Below are 25,961 nucleotides of genomic sequence, written 5' to 3'. Positions count from 1 at the left end.
TCTGGGACGTCCTAAGACATTTTGTTTTGGGAAGGCAATGAAGACACGAAAATACTAAGTTTCCGTCACTTTTGTCGCCTTTATCTTGAACATCTCGTCCAACGCGGGCTACGCTGACGCGATTGTGATCTTAAAGGTACTGTAAAGCAGTAGACAAGCATGATATGCCGGTGATGTGACTAGAGACTTTGTTGCTTCTAAATACCATATGCGGAACCATACGACCGACAACGCGCTATAAATATTTTTAATTTGCCGTGAAAGATGCGGCGTAGTGGAGCGGTGCGACGCCTGGTGTCAAACAACCCCCTGTACAGCGGGCAACACTGAAAATTGGTATTACACACTATGACATCCGAACTTCGTTATTTTAGTAACCATATTATTAGTTTTCCTGTTTACCTATGCATTCTCAAACTCCTGTTAACAGTTTAACCTGTTAAACCCTGTTTTTGCGAAGTAACCCAGTGCTGGCCGCTGTTCGATGGGGGCTCTCCCTTTCTCTGCTGCGCCTGCGCGCTCCTTTTCTTCGCGGCCTCTTTCGAGCGAACAAACTCTCTCTGTGAACCTCTGTGAACAAACAAGTCCCGACGCTGTCTGGCTTCTTGAACGTCTGACACATTTTTTTCAACGGCTCAGCATTTCATTTCAGTTCGCTTATCCGTTTATCCTCAGATGTGGATCATTGTGTGGATTGCAGGGGCGGATTTTATGGTGGATTGTGGTTGATTGTTATGTCGGGCCCAGGGGCATGCAATGTGGTTGCCGCCGTATGTGTCAGAAGTACGGATTCATTTCGAATACCTAGTACAGTGTTGCCCGTAATCTTTAACTGTAATTTTCTAATTAACCGCACCGTCGATTGGAATGAAACTTGCACAGTTTTTGTCCTGGTGGCTTGGACTATCGAATAGCCACACTAAATGACATTTGATCGGTGCTGCTTTACAGTACCTTTAATATCCTATTAACCCAAGGAGTTGGCTCACTGGAGCTGACACGAACTTAGGCTCTTTCCAGGAATACACTGTGCATATAGGCACCGTGCACTAAAGTTTTGGAGCGACGCTCGCGCCCCCACGAGGAGAAACGCTGCGTAAAGCTCTGGTACCATGTGGTCACACCGCGTGACTGCCATCCATGCGGAAGGTGCTGCTGTCGTCATTTCGCAGTTGTTCGAAAATTCATATTGGCATATCTGAGCCGATCCCATGGAGAACCCGAAAAGAAGAAAAAACGGAACCTATTGCTGTGTGGTAGGGTGCCACAACAGTCAAGTTAGCGTAAGAGGCAAGCAGCCCGCCATAAAGTTCTATTGCTTCCCGACCAAATGGTACGAGAAGGAACGGCCACGACAGTGGATAGCTGCTGTACGTCGGGTCAAGTAAGCAAACTTCTTTTAACTTGTGTTCAGTGTAAGTTATCTTGCTCCGTGTGCTGTTTCCTGACTGATTGGTTTTGTACAGCCCGGATGGCACTGCTTGGGAGCCGAGCCCCACAACCTTAATATGCAGCGCGCACTTCGTGGGAAACACGAAAAGCGCTGATCAAGCACATCCAGCCTATGTTCCAACGGTCTTTCCAGCAGTCTACAAAGGAAAGTCTACCGCTGGACTTGCGCCGATTGAACGCTACGCAAGGTAAACAAACCCAGACGCACACCTGATTTAGTTACCGACACAGTAACTTTTGGTATCCTCTTCATCATCTGTACTTGCTAATTGCAGTCGCGTGAAATTACAGATCGAAAAGACGTGCCATGTCACACAGCATCGTCACGGAACACGTGACAGAAACCGTTACTGCTGCTTCGGACCTGTGCATGCAAGAAATGAACTCTTATGATGACTGTGAGCTGCCTGATGGAAAAGTGGCGTGTCAGCACTCATCTGTGGTAAATATAACACATTTCTGCCAACAGTTTTTTGTTTCTTTTCACTAATTTTGACCAGTCGTTTAATTTTGGTTGATCTATGAACCGTAGAGTTGACAAATTAGCAAACAAAAGTGACAAAAGCATGACATGTTAAGGAATACAAAAAACACAGTGTCGGGAGAGACAAAAAAGGACGGACACAACCAGCACTAACTGAGAAACTGTTTATTCAACATCACATCCAATTGCCTTTATAATCATGGCGATGTCCGTTATTTGTCGTCTCCCCGTCACTGGGGTGTTGGTCATTTTTTAATATGAGGTATCAAACCACCCAGATATTAACCCTTTTTCATTTGTTGACCAAGTATATAGATAAGTAACATCAATATAATAATGTCTCATGCAGGAAACACAAACAGATGACAGCTGCCTAGGCACTACCACTTTATTTTCCATGTTCACCTGCAAAATTTTGGAGAATACTGCAAGTACACAGGTCAGCCACGCGTCTCAGACTGAAACCGGAGTTCAGGCTATGCCCGAAACAAAGTCAGATGCTTCTGGCCCTACGGAGCGTGTCTGCATCTTTCAAGGATATGAAAATGTTCGTAATGATGTGGCAACATTGCAAGACTTATGTGGTGTAAGCCCACAAGGTTTCGCCTTACTTTTCAGCCTGCTTACAAGCTTCCGGGTAAGGGTGGTGGATGTCACTGTCCTGAACAAACTCCTATGCTTTTAATGAAACTTAAGCTGGGAATCAGTTTTGCTAGTCTGGGTGCCCTATTTGGAGTTCACCGAACAACTGCAAGCCGAATATTTTTTATTATTCTGACTAACTTGGTAACCGCAACACAGAAATGGATATTTGCAGTATCACGTGACACTGTTCAAGCCACTATGCCAGCATGCTTCAAAGAACATTATCATGCATGCAGGTATATAATTGACTGCACAGAAATCAAAACTGAAACACTGTGTGTTTCAAACACAAAGTGCTCCATGCGGTTGCCGCCTTAGGCGGCAACCGCATGGAACACTTTTGACAACTGAGTGGCAGAGCCATTTATAGGGAGAGTTTGGCCAGGGGGATGAACGTGTAGTATATTTCTATTGTCGGGAAAAACTCACGTGACCTCTAGCGTTTTGCCAATCGTTGGACGACGGTTGAGTAGCTTTTTTGCTTTGCTTTTTTCTGTCTCCCAGGGTGACCTGTGACGCTGGGGGTGTTTTCCCCTTTCCCTCTCTCATCTGTTCTCTACCCTCTCCCCCGCTTTGGTGGTTCTGGGTGTTTGTGGATTTTCCTTCGCGTCGACTGAAATAAATAATAAAATGCGGCAGGCGTTGGCTGTTTCTGTTACACAAACTGCTTTATTTTTCGAGACACATATTTCCAAATCACAAACTGCAATCTGCTGCAGCTGTGCAAAACACGAACATGATATGAACATTGTTTCTGAAGTTCGAATGATATGCCGAAGCAACTTTGCATTCACTGATAGCTGATGTCTCACTTGGAAGATTTCACAGTAGAACAACAGTATATTGGCCGCACAGGCACACACATTCAGAGATCCGGCATGACAGAGAACATGTCCATATCCCTTTGCTGCTTGTGTAGGCGCCTGGTTGACCCGCCACAAAGGAACTTGTGCAGCTGCTATGCCGAACGATGATCCTCCAACCACTTTGAGTGGCTTATCCATTCTACTGTATCCACGCAGATGCTATTCTGAAGCTGATATGGGTTGAGTGCTTATACCTCAAAGAGAAAGAGAGAGATCGGAAACGTGAAAACCAAAAATTCTACCTGTCAAACTGCTGCGTATATGCCACAGGTGTGGCGCTATGCTATGCTAAGCGGCAGAATGGAATAGGAACTGACTTACCTATCATCGAGGGTAGTAGCTCATAAGCACCAAATGCTCATAACCTCCAAACGCTCATATGCACCGAAAAAAAGTTGGTGGTTTTGAGCGTTTGGTGGAAATGAGCAGGAGGGGAGAAGCTGCTCATAAGCACCAAACGTCCAGAACATCCGAATGCTCATATGCACCGAACGGCGGGCGACCACAAAGGCCGGGTCTTCCTCTCCCGCATTTGGAACAAGGTCATAGGGTAAGAAAGGTGGAATGAATGGCGACTACCAAGGCCGCTTAATGTGTCAGTTTGAAGTTTATGTAACAGCTTGGTCCTGCTTGTATGTAGTCAGAAAGAATTTTTATGGAAGTTTATTTTTATCTATCGTGAGTCAATTAGTGTTTGAACGCCGTAGTGTCCGCCCATTTGGTCGAACGCCGTTTGGTCAAATGACGTTTGATCGAAGGCGTTTGATCGAACGCCGCTTGGTCGAAAACCGTTTGATCGAAAGCCGGTTGATCGACGCCGTTTGTTCGAAAGACGTTTGTTCGAAGGGAGTTCAAAACTGCATGCACTGTGTCATCCGCACCTCTTTTTCTGTAACTTTTGACTCGAGCATACGGAGCTGGCAATCAGGGTACTCTGCTTTTTTTTTCATTTTTATATTTATTATTTCTTTTTCTTTTCTTTTTTTTTCTTTTGCAGGGAGACCGCTGGTTACTTGCAGACGTTTGTAATTTACGAACCAGTCGGACACATGTTGAAGAAAGTTGCCCCAGGTTGGGAGCAGCCGATAGTCTGTGTTTCTTCTGAGCACCCTTCTCATTGCTGGTGACATATTTAAAGGGAACGGTCTGAAACGGGATAGTCATATGTGCGCGAAAGCCACTCGAAGTCTGTGGATGCTAAGAAGGAAATTTCGCCATGGCACAACGAAAGATATTAAATTAACAGCATATAAAACCTTAGTTCAACCTCGTTTAGTGTATGCATCTGCAATCTGGGTCACTACACATGCACGCTATTCGAAAAAATAGAGAAAGTACAAAGATCTGCTGCCCTGCTTATCTTGTCTAGGTTTCGAAGGACTTCTTCGGTTACATGTCTGTTGCAAGAACTAAAGTAAATAAGTAAATAAACTAAATAAACTAGTAAAAAAGTAAATAAACTAAAACTGTTCTTTCTCCTATACAATGGTCAGTTGATTGTCAGAAACAATAATACATTGTTAAAATTTATCCACATTCAACAGGAATAAATAATCGAAAAATGTCATTAATTTATTTTTTATTTATTTGCCAAGAATGTTTAATACTTGAAATCAATTATTATTTGACAAAGTGGGTTAGCATGAGGAATGTGTTTACGAGCAAACGGGTTACACGCAGTTAAATGTTGCTTAGGATAACGGCATTTAGAACTCCGGCGCTCAACACTCCAAGTGAACCAATAAAAAATCGATCAAACGACCGCTGCCGTTTCGATCTTCGATGAAATGTCTTTCGACCAAATCATATGTCGGCACAGTTCCTATAGAAGTCGACCAGGATGCACATTCCCCCAGGCCGTCAGTCGTGACGTTGCCCACCTCTGTGAGGCCAACAACGGCGAGACCTTTCATCGTCACCACAGTGAATTAAATTCGCCTACCTGAGGTAGAGTGTGGTTGACAAAACGTGTAAGAGAAAATGTGGCCGATGAACGGATATCAACATGGAACGCCGTCTACTCCATAGCGCCTTAAGCTACATAAACGAGTAAACACAAGAGAAAACTAGTAGTAAAAATAAACTGAAGAAATAACATTAAACTGAATATATGTTAGAGGTTCAACGATAACACCCAGTGAGCTTGAACTAGAGGTGCAGAAAGGAGGATTGACGCTGCACAGCGTCGCAGTCAGGCACTGGCGTCATCGAATGGTTCTGTAGCATTCGCTACAGTTCCACAGTATAAGGTCTGCGTCCTGAAGCGTACATTAGAAGTAGTTTTGGCAAGTGCTACAACGTGTCTGTTTTTGCATGTTCTTGCCTGTTTAGGTATTTTTTTTTGTCTAAATATCTGTCTATTTTCATGGTTTTGACACGTAAATTTCCGAGTTCTACAAGAGGAAGTAATGTTGTTCTTGAATGCCTAAAACGGTGGGCACACAGAAATGAGTTGAAAACCAATCATCCAAAGAACCAAGCCTTCCATCTTCCAGACCGAAGGTAGAATAACTATATAGGAGCGAGAATGTGTAGAGCATGTTGGATGCAGTTTCGGAAAAAAATAGTCCCGGAAAAGTTCGTCCCGGAAAAATTGGTCCCTGGTTGCGTGGCGGAAGAAATGGTCCCGCGCGGTTCCGTGCGCCCAAAAATACAGGAGCGTCGTTGTGGAAATCTGATAAACCGAATCATAGCCAATGAAGTGCTATCATTCGCACTCCTCATTTGTTCGAAATTGGAAGACATGCTTTTTTAAATTAACATTAATCTTAATGAACAATAAATGCTGCACGCCATTTAATGAGGAACATAAAAGCGGTTCCATTTGCTGCACCGCTTGTATTGTACAAATTGCGTCTGTTCTTTCTGTTCCTCTCTTTATTTTGCGGAGTACAGACAACGCGACAAGATCATGAAGCAGTTCTGCAATGTCTGCTACCTTCTCCAAAAAGTGAAAAATAAATAAATAAATAAATAAGTAAATAAAAAGGAAGAGTCGTCTTTCTGCAGAACGAAAATTCAAATCTTAGTTCTTTCTTATTCTCTCTGATCAGGCCATATCTTCTGTTTTGTCGACCAACTCGTGGAGTGGTAAAAGTTTTTGGATTTCTGTAAAACGCTAACAGCTTGGGGCAGTGTCAATGGGAACTTGAACTGGAGAATCGCAGCAAAAATTTTGAAGTAAAAATGGTAGACATCGATGCCAGCGAACTTATAATGGAATATCCTTTTGTGTCATTGAGAAAAAGAGAGGACGCCAAACAATTTTTAACGTACACATACAAGAAAGCCTCCAGGAGATATATCTGAATCCATGCATTTGCGTCAGCATTCTATTTTCTGACCACACCAGCTACTGTCGCTGATGCTGAAAGAAGTCTCAGCACAATGAAACTGACCGATCAAGAATATCCTACGCTCAATTAACCATAAGAGATGTCAGGCTTTCTGAGTTCGTAGTCAACCGAAAACATGATTACCATATCTCTGGACTATGACGCATTGATTAACCAACTTGCGAAGAACAATAAGGCTTGAAAGAAGGGTGTTGCGCAAATGTTCACTGCAGGCCTAACCCTATATAAATATCGTATTCCAGCTTCTGCACTGTAAGTGAACCCGGACATATGTTCGGAGGGGACCACGCTCTTTGTTGCTACAGCCCTGGAAGTCGAGTGCCTTTCGGGCTAGAATCAAGTCTTTTGTCCTAGGCTGCCTCCATGTCTATGAAAATAAAGCTCAAATTGAAATCCATAAACGAGAAGGCGCTATTCGTTCTGGCTACATACAAGCTGGACCAAGCTGTTACATAAACTTCAAACTGACAGATTAAGCGGCCTTGGTAATCGCCATTCATTCCACCTTTCTCACCCTATGACCTTGTTCCAAATGCGGGAGAGGAAGACCCGGCCTTTGTGGTCGCCCACCTTTCGGTGCATATGAGCATTTGGATGTTCTGGACGTTTGGTGCTTATGAGCAGCTTCTCCCCTCCTGCTCATTTCCACCAAACGCTCAAAACCACCAAATTTTTTTCGGTGCATATGAGCGTTTGGAGGTTTTGAGCGTTTGGAGGTTATGAGCATTTGGTGCATATGAGGCACAACCATCATCGAGTGGGTAGCGGAAAAACACAGTATTCGTCCTTCTTGAATCGTTGTCGTACCAAGCAATGCGAAGCAGACCTGCCTTCCACTTATCTATCACTGAATTGGGGGCGCGGACAATTGCTCACTGGACAATTGCTCACCGGACAATTGCTCACCAAAAAGCTGCTGAGGCCGGACAATTGTTCACCACAGAACCGTTAAAGCCGGACAATTACTCACCGCCTCTTTCACCACACTTATATTGTGATTTTATTTCGCGTTTATGGCGCTTGACTTTTTTTATGTTAGCTGAACTTCTGTTTTAGCTGTCTAAGTTGCTTCAAATAGATCTAGGAAATCCACCAGTGAAGAGGCTGAGGCGAGAGGTCGTCCACTTGCAGGCACGCCTGAAGCGTCTTTGTAAGGACCTGCGTCCATGGGGCGTTCCTATAGGAGTTTTTCCCAAGGGGTGGACAGCACAGTGCTTCCAGGGGGCAAAGCGTGCATCCACTCAACCTCCTTCCATTGGGCGGACGCTGCAGACTGTGCGGGTGTTCACAGGTTCATACTATTAGAAAAAATCATGACCTATGAATAAAGGGTGCAAAATTTTCACAAGTGACCTGGCTCCCCTCTCGGTACGCCCTTGCCTGCGTCACCAGGATCTTCCAAGACACAAGCCGGGGGAGATTAAAGAACACATCTCTATTTAACCACTCTCACGAATTTTCTATGTCTGTCCAAGTCGGATTAGCGAACGCAAGCCACATTTTAGCGCCCGATTGGCTTTGCAGGGCGGACACGACTGAACAGCACGTATTAGGTTAGTCCAAGTTCAGTGTTTGCATTGCTATGTCCAGGTCAGTCTAAGTTCGCTGTTGACAGTTTCCCGCGCGCGACTGTGCATTTTGTAGTCAGATAACATTTATTTACAGTAGTTTATTTTGCAATGGGGATTTCGATCACTTTATTTCGAGGTAAACCAAGTTCAGCTAACATAAAAAAGTCAAGTACATGAGCTCCATAAACAAGAAATAAAATCACATCACATAAAAACGCGAAATAAAATTGCATATAAGTGCGGTGAAAGAGGCGGTGAGCAATTATCCGGCTTCAGCGGTTCTGTGGTGAGCAATTGTGGTGAGCAATGTGGTGGTTCTGTGGTGAGGTCCGGCCTCAGCAGTTTTTTGGTGAGCAATTGTCCGGTGAGCAACTGTCCGGTGAGCAATTATCCGGTGAGAAATTGTCCTGGATCCACTGTATTGACTTTCAGAAGTATCCATGAGGGACCGAGCTTTTCAGAGTCTGTATCCAAAGCGGTACCGGCATAGATGCTTTGCTTGCGTCCCTGCTGCACCCACCACATTTCGAAACTTTGCTGCGAATTGCACCGGCACCGCCGACACGGTGTCGCCGGCTTGAGCGCGACAAGGAAAGTTCATAATTTCAAACCAACCAATGAGCGCTCGCATACCGGGGGAGCGGCCTCAGGAGCCAATGGGCTCGTGACGGTTGAGAACTCGCGCTTCGACGTGAAAATTCTGACGTTTCATGACGTTTGATGACGCGAAAAGCTCGCAGCGCCTCACTTTAGTCCGCAAGTGAACTCGCGAGTTTCATCCCCTTGGTTTGGCCATTCTTTGATCTTTTGCCGCCTCGTGGGTGGAGCCTATTTTGACGTCAGAGTCGTCGTTGCACCGCCCAAAAAGCCTGAATCCAAGCAGAATCCGCTTATAAGCCATCTGGTACCCACCATATTGATGCTGTCCGGCAGCGTTTTTGTCGCAATGAATGCAATCTACAGGAATAACCGGCTTATGACCCACAGCCGCCTGTGATAAGGGGGGCTTTGTTGCCAAACTGAAAGAGTTCAAGAACGAAGGGCTTTCAAGGGACAGTGTACACACGTGTCTGGCCGCCTTGCGTCATAAACAAAGACCAGCATCAACATGGCGTCGGCGACCGGCTGACAACGGGACAACAATAGAGCACAGCAAGGGAGGTGGCTTAGCCGTGACGTCGTATGACGCGCTTCAAGTTAGGCTCCTCCTAATGGCCGAACTCTCCCTATAAACGGCTCTGCTGAATGGCAGCAGAACTTGAAAGGAACGGTGACCTACTAAGCGAACAATAGGTTGTGTCGGTTTGACAGACGAGGAGGAAAGGTGAGAGGAGGAAGCACTTCCGGGTCGAAGTTTCAGCGGCTCTCCGTTTCGTATACGTGAAATCTCTGGCCAACGATAATCAGTTACGAGGTATTCCGTTAGAATGTGGCAAAATTAGTCGTATTTTGTGAGCATGGACACATGTAGCGACACATTTTGAAGGAAATAAACTTTAAACGATGTGCAGCGGCGAAGTTTAAATCGCATGCGTGTATCTCGTTCGCTCTGCATGCATGTTACCGGACGTGAAGTATGAAACCAGTTGAGGCGATTGCTCATTTTAGAGTCAGACACTGCAGTATGTTTCGCTAGCATGCAGCGAAATATTGAAGTACAGGGCCAGAACGGCACAGGAAATGAACGTTAAACAAGGTTTGCAAAGAGCAGTTTACATTTTATTTCCCCAGCAAGTTTGTAGCAAGTACAACGCGTCTGTTCGATGTTGGAACAATATTTTAACATCTGGAAGGCGTTATCGAAACACATGCTCTTTGTATTTACTGCCCTGACAGCTGATCAAGGGCACACGGTTCCCTTTATACTCTTTTGCAGAATGTTGCAGGAGGTGCATAGTGCTCCACACGGAGCAGTTTGCACCATGCGTCCACAACGTGGTTTGTCGTCAGATCTGACAGCGTCGTATCTGTAGTGTGTCAAAAGCGTGATGGAATAGCGCACACCATACCATACAGTGAATGCACACTAGTTACTGAAGAAAACTAACCAACGTCCATGTCCACTTCTGTTCCATCCTCTTCGGGATATTGTTGTTCCAAAGCGGTTGGTTCAGGGGCGGCCGCCGCAGCGGTGCTCCGTTTTTCCGCGACGCGGCATCGGCGTTTGTGGCTGTCATATTCATACCAGTAAGACACCATCTTACACACCACGGCAACAAGGCAAACTTACCTCTCAATCGCCTTTTCGCATTTCTCGCTCAGCTTCTGGCTGTGGCGGAAAATGCTCGGTACGTAGTCCACGTTTGCTGGGTCGTCGCTGCTAGATCCTAATGTGTAAGTCGTATCACGTACAACATATATGCTGTCCACAATGCCTAGTCATGCACAGGCAGATCTTGAAGCATGCCAATTACCGCTGATGAAGTGCTCGCTACAGAGCCGGCTGTTGAGCGATGGCACCCAAAGCTTGCCGTCCTTGCCCAGTCGGTTGATTGCAACCGCCCATTGCTTCTGTCTTTCTGCGTTCCAGGGAACGCGGAACATGCGATGGCCTTTTGTAGTGCTATTTGTACACTTAAAGCACAGCATCCACCCATTTCGAAGCGTCTTTTTGCGTCCGCAAACGATGAATAACAGCTGCCAAATACAACGTGGTGCTACGACTGACAGCAGCAGTTTGACCCGTAAGTAGCAGACGACAGAGCGCTGACGTCACTAATCCGCGAAACCGACACCACCTATAGACGACGGACCGATGAGCCGGTTTCTGCCAAGGATAGATATTTAATCTGAGGAAAGGAAGTGACACCACCCGACGGAACCGTGTGCGCCAATGAAAACACGCTTCACAGGAAATGCCACAAGCACGTGACAAAGTCACCTATGACCGTGCCTGTGACCGCTTTATTATTATTTTTTTTCCATCGGGCTTTGCCCTCTTCGCCCTGCCTCCTAGAAGGACACGCACACCCGTCGTGTGAACTTAAGGTGGCCACCCTTTTGGAACGTCAAACTTGTTCAGTATAAGGACATCAACTTAAAATATATCGTTTGGCAGGAGGCGGCAAGGTGTGTGCAAGGCGAAGGTGACTAAATGAAACATCAAAATATTATTTGTGGCACATGGCAAATCGGAAATGTGAGAGGAGATAACGGTAACAAAAATGCAGTCTGATATTTCTTTAGTGAGCATTGCTAGTAGTTCGCTCATACTCGTAAGTAGTTCGAAACACTCATAAGCCAACATTCTCTTCATATCTCAAAATGTTTTGTAAAACCTGATTTCTAGATATGTATTATTAGCACCGTACTTTTTCAAGAACCGCTAAAATATCATTTATGTTACTAAACAATGCGTACAGCAGTTTACTACAATAAGCATTGCCACATCGCGTGCAACAAGCGGTGGTAAACGCGAGGCCGACGCTTCACCATGACAACCTCAACGTGGACATTCTGCTCCATGCGGTTGCATAGCTTCGATACCGTTCCGTTCACGCTGAGTTGGCGCTCCGTTGGCCCGATTCAGCTGGCAAAAGTTGCTCCATGCGGTTGCCGCCTTACACGAGCGCATCCACGGCTTTCGATACACTAGTAGCATCTGAAGGTGGTCCATGAAATAATAGTGTAGCTGCACTGTAAATGAAATTACAACCGTCAAGGATGCCTTTAAAATTAAGCACCCACAACCAGCAAACTTTCCCCCTACAGTCCGAGCGAGCTTCCGACTTCCGAGCTTCGACAGAACAGAAGTAGTGATGGGCGATACTGTCGAAACATTCGATACTATCGATAGTTTTTGACTATCGATTGTTCAACTATCGAGTGAACCGAAATTTCGATAGTATCGCGATAGTTTTTCGGACTATCGGTAGTGTCGTGACTGCACTTCACCGAGCTTCACGTCGCTTGAGCCAAGCCAATCCAGCACACCACACAATCGATACTTTTATGTGTTTGAGATTTATTTATTTGCCAATTCACTCCGAAATACAGGGTGGGTGCTCTAAAAGGTCAGTCATATTTTCGTGCGTGAAGCGATGCTTCCTTGACCGATACCTCGTTGACGCACAGACTTCCACTGCCTCAGAGTAAAGAAGTTATGCTCAAGAAACCTACGAAAAATCGTGGTTACAAAGCACTGTGCAAGAAAATAAATACGACCACGCAAACTTTCGTTCCAATCCATCGGTATAGCGCATAGGAAATACATGAAGACGAAAGTTTGCGTGGTCGTATTAATTTTCTTGCACAGTGCATGGCAACCACGATTTTTTTGTACATTTCTCTGGCACAAATTATTTACTGTGTGGTGGCAGAAGTCTGTCTCTCAAGTAAATATAGCGCCACAGGCGAAAATGTGACTGACCTTTTATTGCACCCACCCTGTATTCACTCCGAATTTAACATTTTAGCTTCTGTCTTTGAAAGGGAAACTTCCCGCGAAATTTGCGTTTCGCTGCTCCAAACTACCAATAGTTTGTTCACTAAAAATTTAAATTTTAGCATGTTTCTTTTGAAGACGATATCTTCTGAATTCGCGTTTCGCTCCTGCAAAGTATCCATAGTTTATCCACTCCGAATTTATAATTTCAGCATGTTTCTTTTGAAAGTGAAACCTTCTGAATTCGCGTTTCGCTCCTGCAAACTTTCAATAATGCATAATGTAAAAACCCCGAGACAAGGGAACACGAAGGGATAGTTCGCTCACTGCGAATTTAAAATGTTAGCACGTTTCTTTCCAAAACGAAACCTTCTAAATTTGCTTTTCGCTCCTGCAGGTTATCAAAGGGGGAGGGGGGGGGAAAGAAAAAGAAAATGAAAGAAAGAACGAAATATGATCATGGGAAATAAATTATTGAGTTCATGAAATATGAAATATCGGAGTATTACTATACATGTACAATGCTATAAAGTGGGCATTTCTGAGCAGGTATTAGTGGTCGTTAATTCTCAAAAACCCGTATTACCATGACGGTAACAAACTAATGATAGTTTGACAGCGTATGCGACAGCTCTGATTAATGCTCCAATGCCCCAATGTTAACTATACGCGTAGTGCACAACAGAGGTTCTCGTCTGTTTTCGGAACAGTTCCTCTGTTTTATGTAATCAGTTTTTTCATGCTAACGGTCCGAAACTATTTCAAAAATATCAATACTGTGCAACTATAAATAAAGGCATTTGATTAGATTGATAATACAACTTGGAGCAGTGACTTCTACATTTTTGCAGCAAGCGGCTTTGGACTGTGTCCAGCTTACTATCGATAGTTCAAACTATCGATAGTTTTGAGCAAAACTATCGATAGTTAAATGAGTAGTCGTCTCAACCATCGATAGTACTATCGATAGCATTTGGATGACTATCGCCCATCACTAAACAGAAGAAAAAAGCCGAACTCCTCTCTGACTTCGTGCCTCTCCCACCTCCCGCATCTCCTCTCTGGTTTACCCTCTCATCCTCTCTTTCGACTAGCGCAGCGCGCAGCAGCGCCAGCGCCACGTGACTCCTGCACCACGTGATCAAGGGCCCGAAAAACGAGCAGTTGGGCCCAGGAACGGCCGGAAGCGCCTATTGGTCAACTAAGTGACGTCACTAGTGACGTTTTTCTATTTTCGTTTGTTCGTTTTTTTCTTTCTTTTTCGTTGTTTTGAGGCATGGCAGCGGCGTTGGAGCTGTTCTTGGTTCTGTGGACGAGGCGAAAGTGTTATGTATTACATGTACTACGATGAGTGGATGCTGCGACGTTTGCTGTGAGGTGTATGGGGAAAGACGCGAGTGATTACCCAGCCATGACAGCCGTCGGCCCCTCAACGTTAGATGTTTTTGGTTGTGTGGGCCGTGCGCCGTGTTTATGAATATTATCCGTTGATGGGGTGCGATATGGGAGACACATGATCCAGCGACGGTTGCTGTGACTGCGAGGTGTTGCGTGTGTGTGTCTGTGACGTGTATGTGTAACTACGCAAGAGAATGTTAGCGCTCAAGTCCGAGACGCAGAAGTGATCAATCTCTCAACTACCTCGGTTTTCTTGCATTCCATTCTGGAATGTTGCTTGAATCTTGAAATCTCAATCTGACTGCTTGGAAGCTGCTGCGGCATCAGTGCTTGAGAAGTAATCGAAGTCGTATTTGAGCGAACTTTCTATCCCGTATGCAAAAAAGTAAGCCTGTACCGATTTGCAAACGCAGTGACCATATGTCAGCGTGATTATCACTTGATGAAGATTGTGTCCCCGTTGATCTTGATTGAAAGCACATGTCTCGTTTGTGAAAGACCCAAACCATATTAAGGACAGGCAGGCATCCTGTTTATTAGATCTGACAGAAGATATCTCCCTCATTAAGTTAAACAGCTTTGGTATGCAGCACATGTTTATGCAGAACCCTATAGATAATATAGGCTGAACGGCATGTGGATGGTGCGAAGAATTAAGTGAAATCCTTGTGACAGTCCCATGTGCCAAAATCCCATATCCTTACCATTTCCTTTCTTCTTTCTTTCTTATATCTTTCTTATTTCTTATCCATTTCCTTCCAATGCATGCGTTCTTTCTATGACATTCACTTCCTAGTTACCTTTCTTGTACAAAATGCAGAGAAAGACAGGCTACTCGAAATGTAGTATTTGTCAGCAGGAAATGTGATGCGATAACCAATGCAATGTGCAAAGGAACATGAGCTGACACATCAATATGATCAAAATAATTTGTATGTTAAGCCCAGCTACTTGCATAATGCGTATGTAAATAAATAACACAAGTTGAGGATTCCTTCAAGAGATGTACTGGGCAAGGTATATTGGGTCAAAGAAATGCCACAAAAGTATTTACTGAAGCCGGCATTCTATGTCATTAAAACCCACTGTACACATCCTATTCTTCAAATTGTCTACGTTATGGAGCAGTGTTCTTCAAGAACTCTGTGGTTGTGCCATGAAGTTGGCCAAACATAATTGTTATATTCTCTTTTCCACCACTGTTGAAGCTGTTGTTCCATGTGTTACCATGCAGTGCTATCCATGTGATAAAGAATCATCTGGCTAAGTTAAACATTATGTTCAGCAGTATGCTTTTAATCTGTTTGTCCACATGCATAATGGGGACATACTCAGTGGTACCAGGTTGTACAGGCTGCTTATATTCCTGTGCAGCTGTTTCTGGCACTGAAGTCCTCTTCTACAAAGTGTAGTGCTACGAACCCTTCTTTAGCGTTATATAGTATAAGACAAAAGGCGATAGATGAATGCCCATAAATGAATTGCACAGCTGCTACAGTCCTAGTCCTATGCCCAAGTCCCATTTGCAGCTTAGCATATATGTACAGTACAATACCATATGCAAGCCTTTTACATCACTGTAGTGTCTCATATAATGAGCATTTGTATCGCATAACAAGCACCAGCATCATATTAAATCTATTTGGACCAAAAGTTTAACTAGGGACACTGTTACATGCTTTCTCGTGGTGCTGACTGTGGAAAAAGTGCATTAAATGTATAGTCGACTATTTATCGTGGGATTTTATATCTTTGTCATAGAACCATTTTCATTATTTTTTGGCATTGCAATAGTTGTTGTTTCCAGTACACTCTCATTTTATCTTCTTTCAAAAATTCTCTTGTCATCTGAATTACATGTATTGGTGGTGTGTGTAAAAATGAGGCAATTATGTCCCTGTGAAACTAAAGGCAAATTTGCGGGGTAGTTTCTTTCTGTTGTGTCAGCATCTACGACCACTACCTAGATTGTAATTTGTGTATAGGGTCAAGAAGCAAGTCCCCATCAGAAGTAAACACTCATACTCCATCATTGCCTTTAAAGGGGTGGTCTCAAGTACTTTATATACATAACCCTATGAAAGCCCTTTCAAGAAATCTGCAGAGATGTATTGTCATAGCATATATATCATATTGTAGATCATCACGTTGCACCCATTTCTCGTGCAAACGTCAGCCATGAGGGTATCGCCTATTGATCTCTTCGTTCACAAGGGGGAGGATGCGAGGGGGGTTGCCACAGTTGTTTTCAATGGAAAAGCAGGTCGTTTCTTAGAATATGCCCCTTTCATCTGGCCACGGAAAGAAAATTGATGCCACGGTTCAGGTACTTCTGAATATAGCGTGCTATCGCACAGCTTCCATTGTAGAGACAAGTAAACGTTGCTGTTGCCAACACAGATCTGGGTTTGTCCATGTAGCTTTGATCAGTTTAATTCTCATATTTAATAATTGTAAACTTCTGGGGCAAGAAAATTTGCAATATGGTATTTTCAACCACAGAGAATTGAATGGTATGCAAACAGAGAATGAAACGGGAGACAGGGAGAAAAGACGTACAGTACAACGTGTTATTGAGGCTGGAAAACGTGTTTTACTGTCTTCCCATATTCTCCGTGTTTCGCCTTTTACCCTCAGTTTGCAATGTTACCAGCTCGTCTGCGCCCTTGGATTTTTGCTGTTGAATGGTATGCATACCAAGTGGTTTATGATGTACAAAACCATCCCTCTAAGTGGGGGCTTTAGGCAACGTGAAACCCTTGCTCCTTTGACCCATGAAGGGGCAAATTAATCTACAGATTGAACACCATTGCATTGCTTAATAATGAAATTTCAATGAAGGTGCCATATTTCAGCTGCTCATCTCATTGTAACAAATTGTGCTGCCCCTTTAAAGCTTTGTGGCATATGCGAACATGCACAAGTCTTTTTCAAAATTATAGAACTGATAATGTTCTTGAAATGGAACAACAATGTCTAGTAACAGTGGTCTGGGCCAGTATGAATATCCAATGCACTGTCGTCGTCACCCTTCAAGGAGCAGATTAAATGTTCCTTCTCAGCATGTGTTGGTATTTTCATTATTGCACTGTCATGCTTCTGTGTTCGCTTCTTCTTGGTGGAAAAGAACCGCAGCTGTTTTTCTGCTTTTCTGTTGTGTGCAGTAGACGGTGTGGATTTTGCCGCATCCTCGTTTTGTGCGATGTCCTTCAATATCATGGTGAGCTTTTTAAATACAGCCTGGGCAACATCCTCGGAGACAGCACCAGTTTTTAGATTGCCTATGATAGCCTCGGCCACAGTAATCGACTTCAGCGTGTATGGTGTGTCCTGTGCTGCTGCTTGTGTTTCCTCAAAATGTTCAATTTGAGACACCAGTCTTTTGGCATTTTCTTCAGAGAACTCTCCAGTTCGGACATCATGGAGATCTTGCTTCAGATGAGTGCTTGCTACAGCATGTATGTGCTTGCACATGTTGAACTTTACCATGTGATCATAGCAAGTACAGGTAAAGGAGTGAACACAAGTGTGGCATACTGAACAGAAGAGCTTGCAGTCCTTGCAGGATGCATCAAGCCTTGAAACTGTATATTCCAGTCCTGGGTTTGTCTGTGACTTGACGATGAAGTTGTTATCATCACAAGCAGTAATGTTTATCTTCGGAATGCTTGCAGATGCTCTGTGTTTGGACTCGATGGCTTGCACTCGATATGTCTTTTTTCCTTTGCAAATCTTAATGAGCCTGTCGTACAACCTGTCCTCAGTGAAGCTTTCAAGGCATGCAAGCAATCTGTCAACCCTTCGGTTGGATTTACCTTCAAGGTACACATGCTTGAGGGTTTTGTGGAAGGCCTCCAGGTACATATTAGTGTTCAGACCTGCACCCTTGCGGAAACACAGAGCCCACTCTGATGGACGACAAGCGTATGTCCTTGAAAAGTAGTGACCGAAACGTTGGGTGTCACTATTTTCTTGTAGCTTTTCTAAGAAGGCACTGAGGAGATGAGTGAATTCTTGCTCGTCATCACAATGCAGGAGAACTCTGCAAGTCTTGTACAAAGTTGCACGCAGGACACCAGCAGGCACCATTTCATTTATTTGTTTGCGCCAGTTTTTATCCACGTGCCAGGAACATAGAAGCTTCCTTTTTGGCTCACTCATTGCACTCAACCAGCCGTTGATGTACTCCTTGGCATCATCTGACATGAACACATCTGTGTCTATTAACCCTGTTCTTTCCCTTATCTTGGAAAAAAAATGTGCCATCACATCCGAGTTCACTTTGCTTGAGATACAGTAAGCACAGGGTATCCCAGCACCAAACTCATCCACAGTTAGGAGGGTCGTCAAATGAAAATCATAGCCCGTGGTGCCATGTGTTGTGTCTGTGCATATTTTGTCTTTGCCAAATGCTGCAAGAGCTTCTGCTTGAGGGAGTGACATAAGGTACAATGCAAAGTCATCCTTGGCATATACATTGACAGGAGTCATGTCGTTGTGCTCCTCTTGTCCTTGCTTTTTATAGAAGAGCACGGAAGAGTCTTGCCCAGAATGTCTCTTCACCCATTCTTCCACACTTAGAGTATCATTTTCATGCAGTCGTTCTTTATGGTTGATTCCATATTGGGTGCATATATTGTGTAGGTCCTGTCTTGACAGCAGATGCCTTCGACTAAGGGCAGAACCAGTTGTCCTTCTGACTGTCTTCAGTATGGCATTCATTGAAACACCATCAGCAAGTTTGGCTATGAGAGAGAATAAACAATTGAGTACACATACCCAGTACATTATATGAGTTCATAATGGCATGTGCATACAAACACACAAACAAAATATGAAAGGGCAGTATATAATATATGACATATACGAACCAGCTATGGCTGACTTCTCAGTTGCTGTCAGATTCAAATGGGCAGGATTGAAATCATGCCCGAAGTGTGCACTTTGGTAATAGACTTCAACTGTGTTTGATTGTACACAGGCTGTCATGCTTGATAAGCAAACTCTGCCTGTTTTGCATGAACCTTGGCTTTTTTGGCTCCTGTGGCCTTTGCTGCGTGATGCTTGCTGCTTTCTTGACCGATGACACTCAAAATAGTGTTTTGTTGTACCATTGGATAGCTTTTTGACACCTGTAGAGGCTGAGTAGCTGACTTGGTTGTCTGATTCCTCCTGTGCTTTCCAGTCCAGAAATGCTGGAGAAGAAAAAAAAAAATCTGAAGATTCGAAAATTTGAGCCATCGCTTTTGCTACCACGATAACACTATTGTTGCATATATTGTCACACATTATATTAATGGCATGCGTATGTTCACTATGAAAAGTAGCAGTAAGGATCTGTACCTTGCCATGAAAGGAATGTCAGCTTGCTGTGTTGAGGTTTGAAGTGATGTGCTTCTGTGCAGTGATGCACAAGGTCCGAGAGATATCGAAACTTTGTGTCGGTGCACAAATGACACACGAGCGTGCCGCTTTGCAGGTGTACGCCATGTACGTTTCGGCAGTGTTCAAGCATGTTCTTGCGTTGGGAAAACGTCTTGTCACACAGGTGACACGTTGAAGACGATGCCGAGGAATCCATTCCGTTTCACTTCGCCCTCCCGGGCGTTTCTCGTCTCTCCTCGAAAACACGCGCACCGCGTGTTACCGCGATATCACTGACTAAGCACAATCCACTCACTTTTCGAAAGATTAATGCGGAAAAAATAAAATCAAGTCTAGTATAGTCAAGCCTGTCAATCTAAAACGATGGAGACTCAACGATTAGTGGATCCGAGAAGCCGTATTCTCCTAAGAAGAGTCAACTATCAGGCGTCAGGTTGCATAGTGCGCTGTGGAACCTTTCATTGGTGTGTTTCTGTTCTGAGAGAGTCTTCTTCTGGACAGAACGAAAAAAGAGAAAAGGAGTTGTCCCCATTGAAAATCAATGTGGGTCACGGCCAATGTGTCCCAACGAAACCCTACTGCTCATAGATCCGAGAGGAAAACACTTCCAAAATGAACGTGGAATATCTGTTGTTCAAACTTTTCGAACTCTAACTCATTAATATACACGGTGTCTCTTGTAACGTGTCAGTAAATTTTATTTAAAGAGAGCAATCAAAGAAAAAACGACCGCTACTTTTCTGCTACTTGAGTTCCAAAGAGGTGATACTTTTTGTAACTCAAGTAGGAGAAAAGTAGCGGTCATTTTTTCTTTTATTGCTCTCTTTAAATAAAATTTATTGACACGTTACGCGAGACACAGGCTTTGACATGGATTATAATTCTAAATATGGAAATGCTACTATTTCATTTACGCGTGAGTGTCAACGTTTGTACACCAGCGCTGCCAAGACAATAAATGTCATAAAGAGTTCACTATATGTTGAATTGTGGACAGTGTTTATTGCAAACCACGCAAGTTATTTCACACGGTTACAACTCATAATAACTGTCACTACGGAGGAACGTTCATGCCTGGAGTTCCCTGCAAGTCATTTCCACATTTATGCAAGGACCAAATTTTCCGAAGGTTATACACAAGTCGCACGCAGCCGGCACGCACGAACTCGTAGTCACCTCGGCGCTCGGATTTCGTCCTCTTCCCTCTTCACAGCTGACGAGCAGACGAAAGGAGAGAGAGGGAGAGACGAAGGACGCCGAGGGGGGGGGGGATATGACAGGTTCGTTGCGTCATTGCTGACGTCACTGAGCTGACCAATGGGCGTTTCCGGCCGTTCCTGGGCGCAACTGCTCGTCCCGAAAACTCGCCAGTTCCATTGCGGGATAAAGTGAGGCGCTTCATGCGTTTCACGTCATCGGACGTCAGAAAACGTCACAAATTGAACGTCATAGAGACATCCGGTGGCTAGTGATTACTGATTGGTTCCCATGAGGATGAATTCGTTTTCTGAGCCATGATTGGCTGTTTTGAAATTTGTTCGCGAGCGCTCGAACAGGCGACAGCGCGGCGGCTGTGCCGGTCGGAACCGGCGTCCACGGAGTCGCTGGCGTCCGTTTCAGACGGCTCGTGTTGTGTGCCGGTTGTGTTGGACTATGAGTTCTGATCTTTCCTGTTTAAAAACGCAAGCTGTATCATGTGAGCGCCCTCGAACAGTCACAGCTGCCAGGGAAGATGCCTGCGCAACATTTGTGCTCTGCTTCTTGGTGTAGAAACTATTCGAGCGTCCGAACGCCTCGTACCTGATACCTGGTCAACGACTGCCGAGAGGTAAGTCATTTGTCGTTGCTTGTTGCCTTACAACACCGCATTCACTTCGTGTATTGTGAATAAGTTGCTTAACAGTTACCGGAATACGCGGTGACCGAGACAGACAGTGTAGTTTTGCATATACGATGGTAGACGATATTACTTTTCGTGGAACAATATCATCTAAATGTTATGATTAAATACCCGTTCACGTCGTACTGTATAAAGGTATGACGCTACTGTAAGCCTTATAAGTCTGATTCTTGGTGATTTCGCTCGACAAGTTTCGTCAGACGCGTTGACTTAGTAGCTGTTCTGTACGTAGCGCCAAAGCCAAGATTGTCGGGCTAATCGGTCTGAATATATAATTGTGAAGTAGCGCAATAAAAGGTATTTTTCGTACTAAGGTCGCTCATCACACCCCATGACTGCGAGCTTCTCACAACCCTACAACCGTTCTTATTTTTCGCGTTCAATAGCACCTTTATTCTTTCTATTTACATTGCAACTTTCATAACCATATATCTGATACCAATTGTTTTCATCTTGCAGCCACTGAGCTCCAGTTCCCAGTAGCAGTCCTTGCCAGAGGCAATCCGACATCATCAGGCTTCTTCAAGCAAATTTTGGAGCAATATAAATGTCATCCTGTGTACGTCTTGCTTGCATAACCGTATGTCGCACAATAAAATACTTCGTGTGACAAAAACAACCAAGGCTCAGTCGTATTCCTGTAACTCCCACTACATTCCGACAAACGCGAACAAAAAAACAGTGCATGGACGAAAAAAAGGAACAACAAAAGAGGACGGGAAGCAGAGCAGAGAGGAGGAAAGTAGTAAGAGAGAAACGGATGACACGTCATTTACGTCATTCGCGACATAATCAAAAAAGAAAAAAAAATAGGGTGGCTAGTCCTCAGACATTGGTCGAGCTCCGGAGGTCACGTGAGTTTTCTGCTACAATAGATTTATACTACAGCTTCGCGCCCCTGACGTGATCTTCTCCTTTTGAATTTGCATGCAAGTCTGTGCATGCGGTTTTCGCGCTGAGATCCACCTCGTTCGCGTTGCAAAAAGTCCGCGTGATTTCAAATGTTTGTGAGCAATTCTTTCATGGTACAGGTGTTGTTCTAACTTCATACTGAAGCTCTCTCTGTGCAACATTGTACTGCATGTGCGTGAAAGCGTTTCAGGCCGGTCGCCGGCGGTGTAATCAGTTTAATCTGTCGGTTGTGGAACGTCGAAGTTCGCGGTTGTCTTGGATGCTAGCTCCGAATCTATTCCCGGGTCCATTTTTCAGGTAAGTAGACTATGTATCGGAAATACTTTTGTGAATGACAGGCATTCCCGTTCTTTTTTCTGCTTTAACTCTTCTTGCAGGCATTGTGAGCACTGATACGGAGATCGCAAGATGCAAAGCGGTGTGACTGTTACTAATCGCTCTCTGTGCAAACGGTATGTTACATATTTTCATGACTCCTTCGCACTGACATGCAGTTCTAGCAATGTATTTTGAAATGGTCTTTCTTGCAGGTTAAGCCCGTACGAAGCGGAAGGCAATGGATGGAGTCGTCGCGTGCTGGTAATGGAACTCTTTCTCGCCGACGTTGGATCAAGAAAGGCAAACTGGACGGGAAATAACGAGTCCCTTAGCCTACGAAAAGATAGAAGAACACCATCGCCGAGGAGATGACTGCTTGAAGTAAAATGTTTGGTCCTCGTTATTCGTTGGTTGAACATTGCGGATACGTGCCCCATGAGTTTAAGCTTTGTTGATTACGGCGTGTGTGTTGGTGATCAACGGTACGCTTTCAAAGACATGTAAGTGCTGAATCAAGTTTGTGTTGTAATGGGTTACTGTTTCGTGTGGTTTCTTGTAAGCGATCCCCATCTCGATGATGAATGCTCACGCTTCTGAAAGCCATGTAAATAACGGTTGTGTGATTTGAGGCTGTTTTGATACTGCTACTAATTTGAGGACAGCGCCAGAGGCGCAGTGCAAACGAATGAATTTGTACAGAGTGCATACGTTGGTCACTTTTGCAGTGTTTTAATAGCTTTACTTAAAATAAAGTCTTGTCAAAATGTGCTTCATATATGAGCTACTGCATGTCACTTTCACACGCACACATTCCTGAAACAGCACACACATAGAGAGAAGCTTTAAGATGAGGTCTAAGTAAAGGCTAATGAAGGTATAATCCTAGACATTATGGATAACTAAGGTCTAGTACAGGGCTAGGAACCGCCTCAGTCTGGTATATAAAAGGTCTAAAGTTGGGCTAGAGTAGGCGGTGGATGTCTACGTTGAGACGTCTAGGTAGGGTAACCTTAGCTATTCTAGAGGAAAGCTAGAGGAACTCCCCTATAGACATTAAGGCTATTGAGAGACATCTACTAGACCTCCCAGACGTCCAAATTTAGACGTCGATTAGACATTTATTATCCCACCTTTGGCTACATGGGTCGACGTCACAGTTGGAATTCGCTATCAAAGAAATACGAAGAGCGCGAATTGAAAATGGCATTACCAAAACGTGTATTAGCTCACAGGAACAACTCTTTTTCAAAATTACTATCCGGTAGCTTGGTTCGTTTTTTTTAAAACACATTATCTCCAATACTCTACAGGCGCGAACGAATGCACTACAGAACCGACACTTATAAACAACAACAACCGACAGGATTTACTGTCGTTTTTCTCTTTATCGTTCCTCTAAAGGTAGTGTAAAGCATCAGAGGTTGAACTTCATTTGGTGTGGTTATTCGATAGTCCAAGCCATCAGTACAGACACGGCACAAATTTCATTCCAATCGGCGGTGTTGCTAATTAGCAAATTAAAATTCAGAATTACGGGCAACACTGTATTAGGTATTCTGAAAGGATCCGTACTACCTGCCGCGTACGGTTGCATGCGTATAACATTGGGCTCGACAAACAATCCACAACACTGATCCACCATCGAATCCGTCCCTGTAATCCACACAACAATCCACATCTGCGGATAAACAAACTGAATACTGAACAGTTGAAAGGTTGAAATGCGGCAGTCGTTGAAAAAGCCAGACAGCGTCCGGATTTGTTTGTCCACTGTGTGTTTCATTCCCAGAACCATTGCTTTCCGTCATATCAATCCATCTGATTTCTCGCCACTCGAAAGACTGCGTCGATGGCTCGTTGTTATGGACTACGCGGTGGGGAGTACATGCATTCTGATGGAGTTTCTTTTTTAGAAACTACATCCACTCTACAACTGCATATGACTCTGGTGCGGCTGCGGTGACTACAAAGAAATAGAAACAAATTTCAAGTGTCTCTGCCGTTGAGCGTTTCCAGAAATCGTCGTGAAGCAGCCCATAAACTTGCAATACCGGCCCTCTGTCTAACCGTGGATTGCGACCTCATATAGAACGGTGTGTCTGCTGTGTGAACTAGTAGGCTATATGTGGTGACTGGACTGCACATGTGATGTACAGGTCATAGTCAGAATTTGTATGGTCTACGTTTTCAAAATCACTTTGCCTTTCTCGTACTCAAACCGCTTCAATTCAACGATGTTATGGAAGTGCTGCCTTACTTCTTCTAGCCACAGCAGCTAGGCAGAGAGGGTGCGGTATATAGCAAACATAGCAATTTGGTGCTTGAACATGTGCAGTGAATCACAAAATTCAGCACAACACCAATCGAAAGCAAAATGTGACAAGGCAGTTAAATAAAGAAACGCAATGGTTTATTTTGCTGAGCATTCAGTAACAAAAGGAGATTTAAAAAAGTGAAACTGGATCAATCAATGATCCCATGATGCAACTACACCGTTGTCATCTCAGAGGGTGTATCACACAAGCTTATCGGTTATGTCCAAGCATCAGGCACTTACCGGACTTTCCCTGAAATTTGAGCATGCACATACCCCCTCCCAAGGACAATAGTGGTATCTCTCTACCACGGCAACACATCCAGTGGAGGGTAGCTTTGCCGTGGTCTCGAGGATCCAAACAATCATTCCCCCACAGTACAATGCTCCACTGAAAAATCCTTACATTTGCTTTATTCTGTACATTTGTTGAAGTGCATCTGCGCATCACAGTTGTCTTGTACTTATTACACAAAATATAAGCTTTCAATCGCATTTGACGTATAACAAGGGTATAAGAAGCTCAGGGCTGTGGAAATACAATATTGAAAAAAATAATGTACGAAGGATGATTCAAATGCTCCTTCCCGGTCATGAACATTAGATATTGCACAACAAGTGGGTTAATAATGGAGGGTATGCAAAATAAAGGTGCTGCCAGCTGCTATCTTTGCAATGCTTCCCCGCTTGTCATAATGTGATCTGAGTCACTGACATGACCAGTTTCTGTGACATAAAAAAATGGTTTTGAATTGTGGTATAAAGAGAAAACAATCGAAGGAGAACGTGCTTGAACACAACTAAATCCAGGTGAAAAAGAGAGGCAGCTCCGATGAATTGAAACAACTCGAGGAAAAGAGGCGCGGACACCAGGAATACGACCTGAGTCTTCCGATCTCCGGTTAGATATGCTAACAGTCACACCACATTACATGCACTTACGTGTTTTGTGTCCCTAATTGTGGTCTGCCTCGGC

General features: G+C 44.1%; 1 protein-coding gene across 3 annotated transcripts in view; it reads left to right on the top strand.

Annotated features, from left to right (window-relative positions):
• LOC135388547 (calcium-binding protein E63-1-like) overlaps nt 1-25,961 on the top strand; it is a 376,381-nt gene that overhangs the window by 37,213 nt on the left and 313,207 nt on the right. The window contains exons 2-5 of one of the 3 annotated variants that reach the window (XM_064618153.1): nt 1,021-1,384; nt 1,467-1,640; nt 1,744-1,894; nt 2,286-3,219. The exons of the other annotated variants lie outside the window; for them this stretch is intronic. Coding sequence (XP_064474223.1) covers nt 1,212-1,384; nt 1,467-1,640; nt 1,744-1,894; nt 2,286-2,621 — 834 coding nt within the window. The 5' untranslated portion in view covers nt 1,021-1,211 and the 3' untranslated portion in view covers nt 2,622-3,219. Of the gene's footprint in view, nt 1-1,020; nt 1,385-1,466; nt 1,641-1,743; nt 1,895-2,285; nt 3,220-25,961 lie in introns of those variants that run through there. 3 annotated transcript variants of the gene reach the window in all.

The sequence above is a fragment of the Ornithodoros turicata genome, chromosome 3 (assembly GCF_037126465.1).
Source record: "Ornithodoros turicata isolate Travis chromosome 3, ASM3712646v1, whole genome shotgun sequence".
NCBI classification, from domain to species: Eukaryota; Metazoa; Arthropoda; class Arachnida; order Ixodida; family Argasidae; genus Ornithodoros; species Ornithodoros turicata.
The sequence above is the reverse complement of the archived record's forward strand: the minus strand, read 5'-3'. Positions and strand labels throughout refer to the sequence as shown.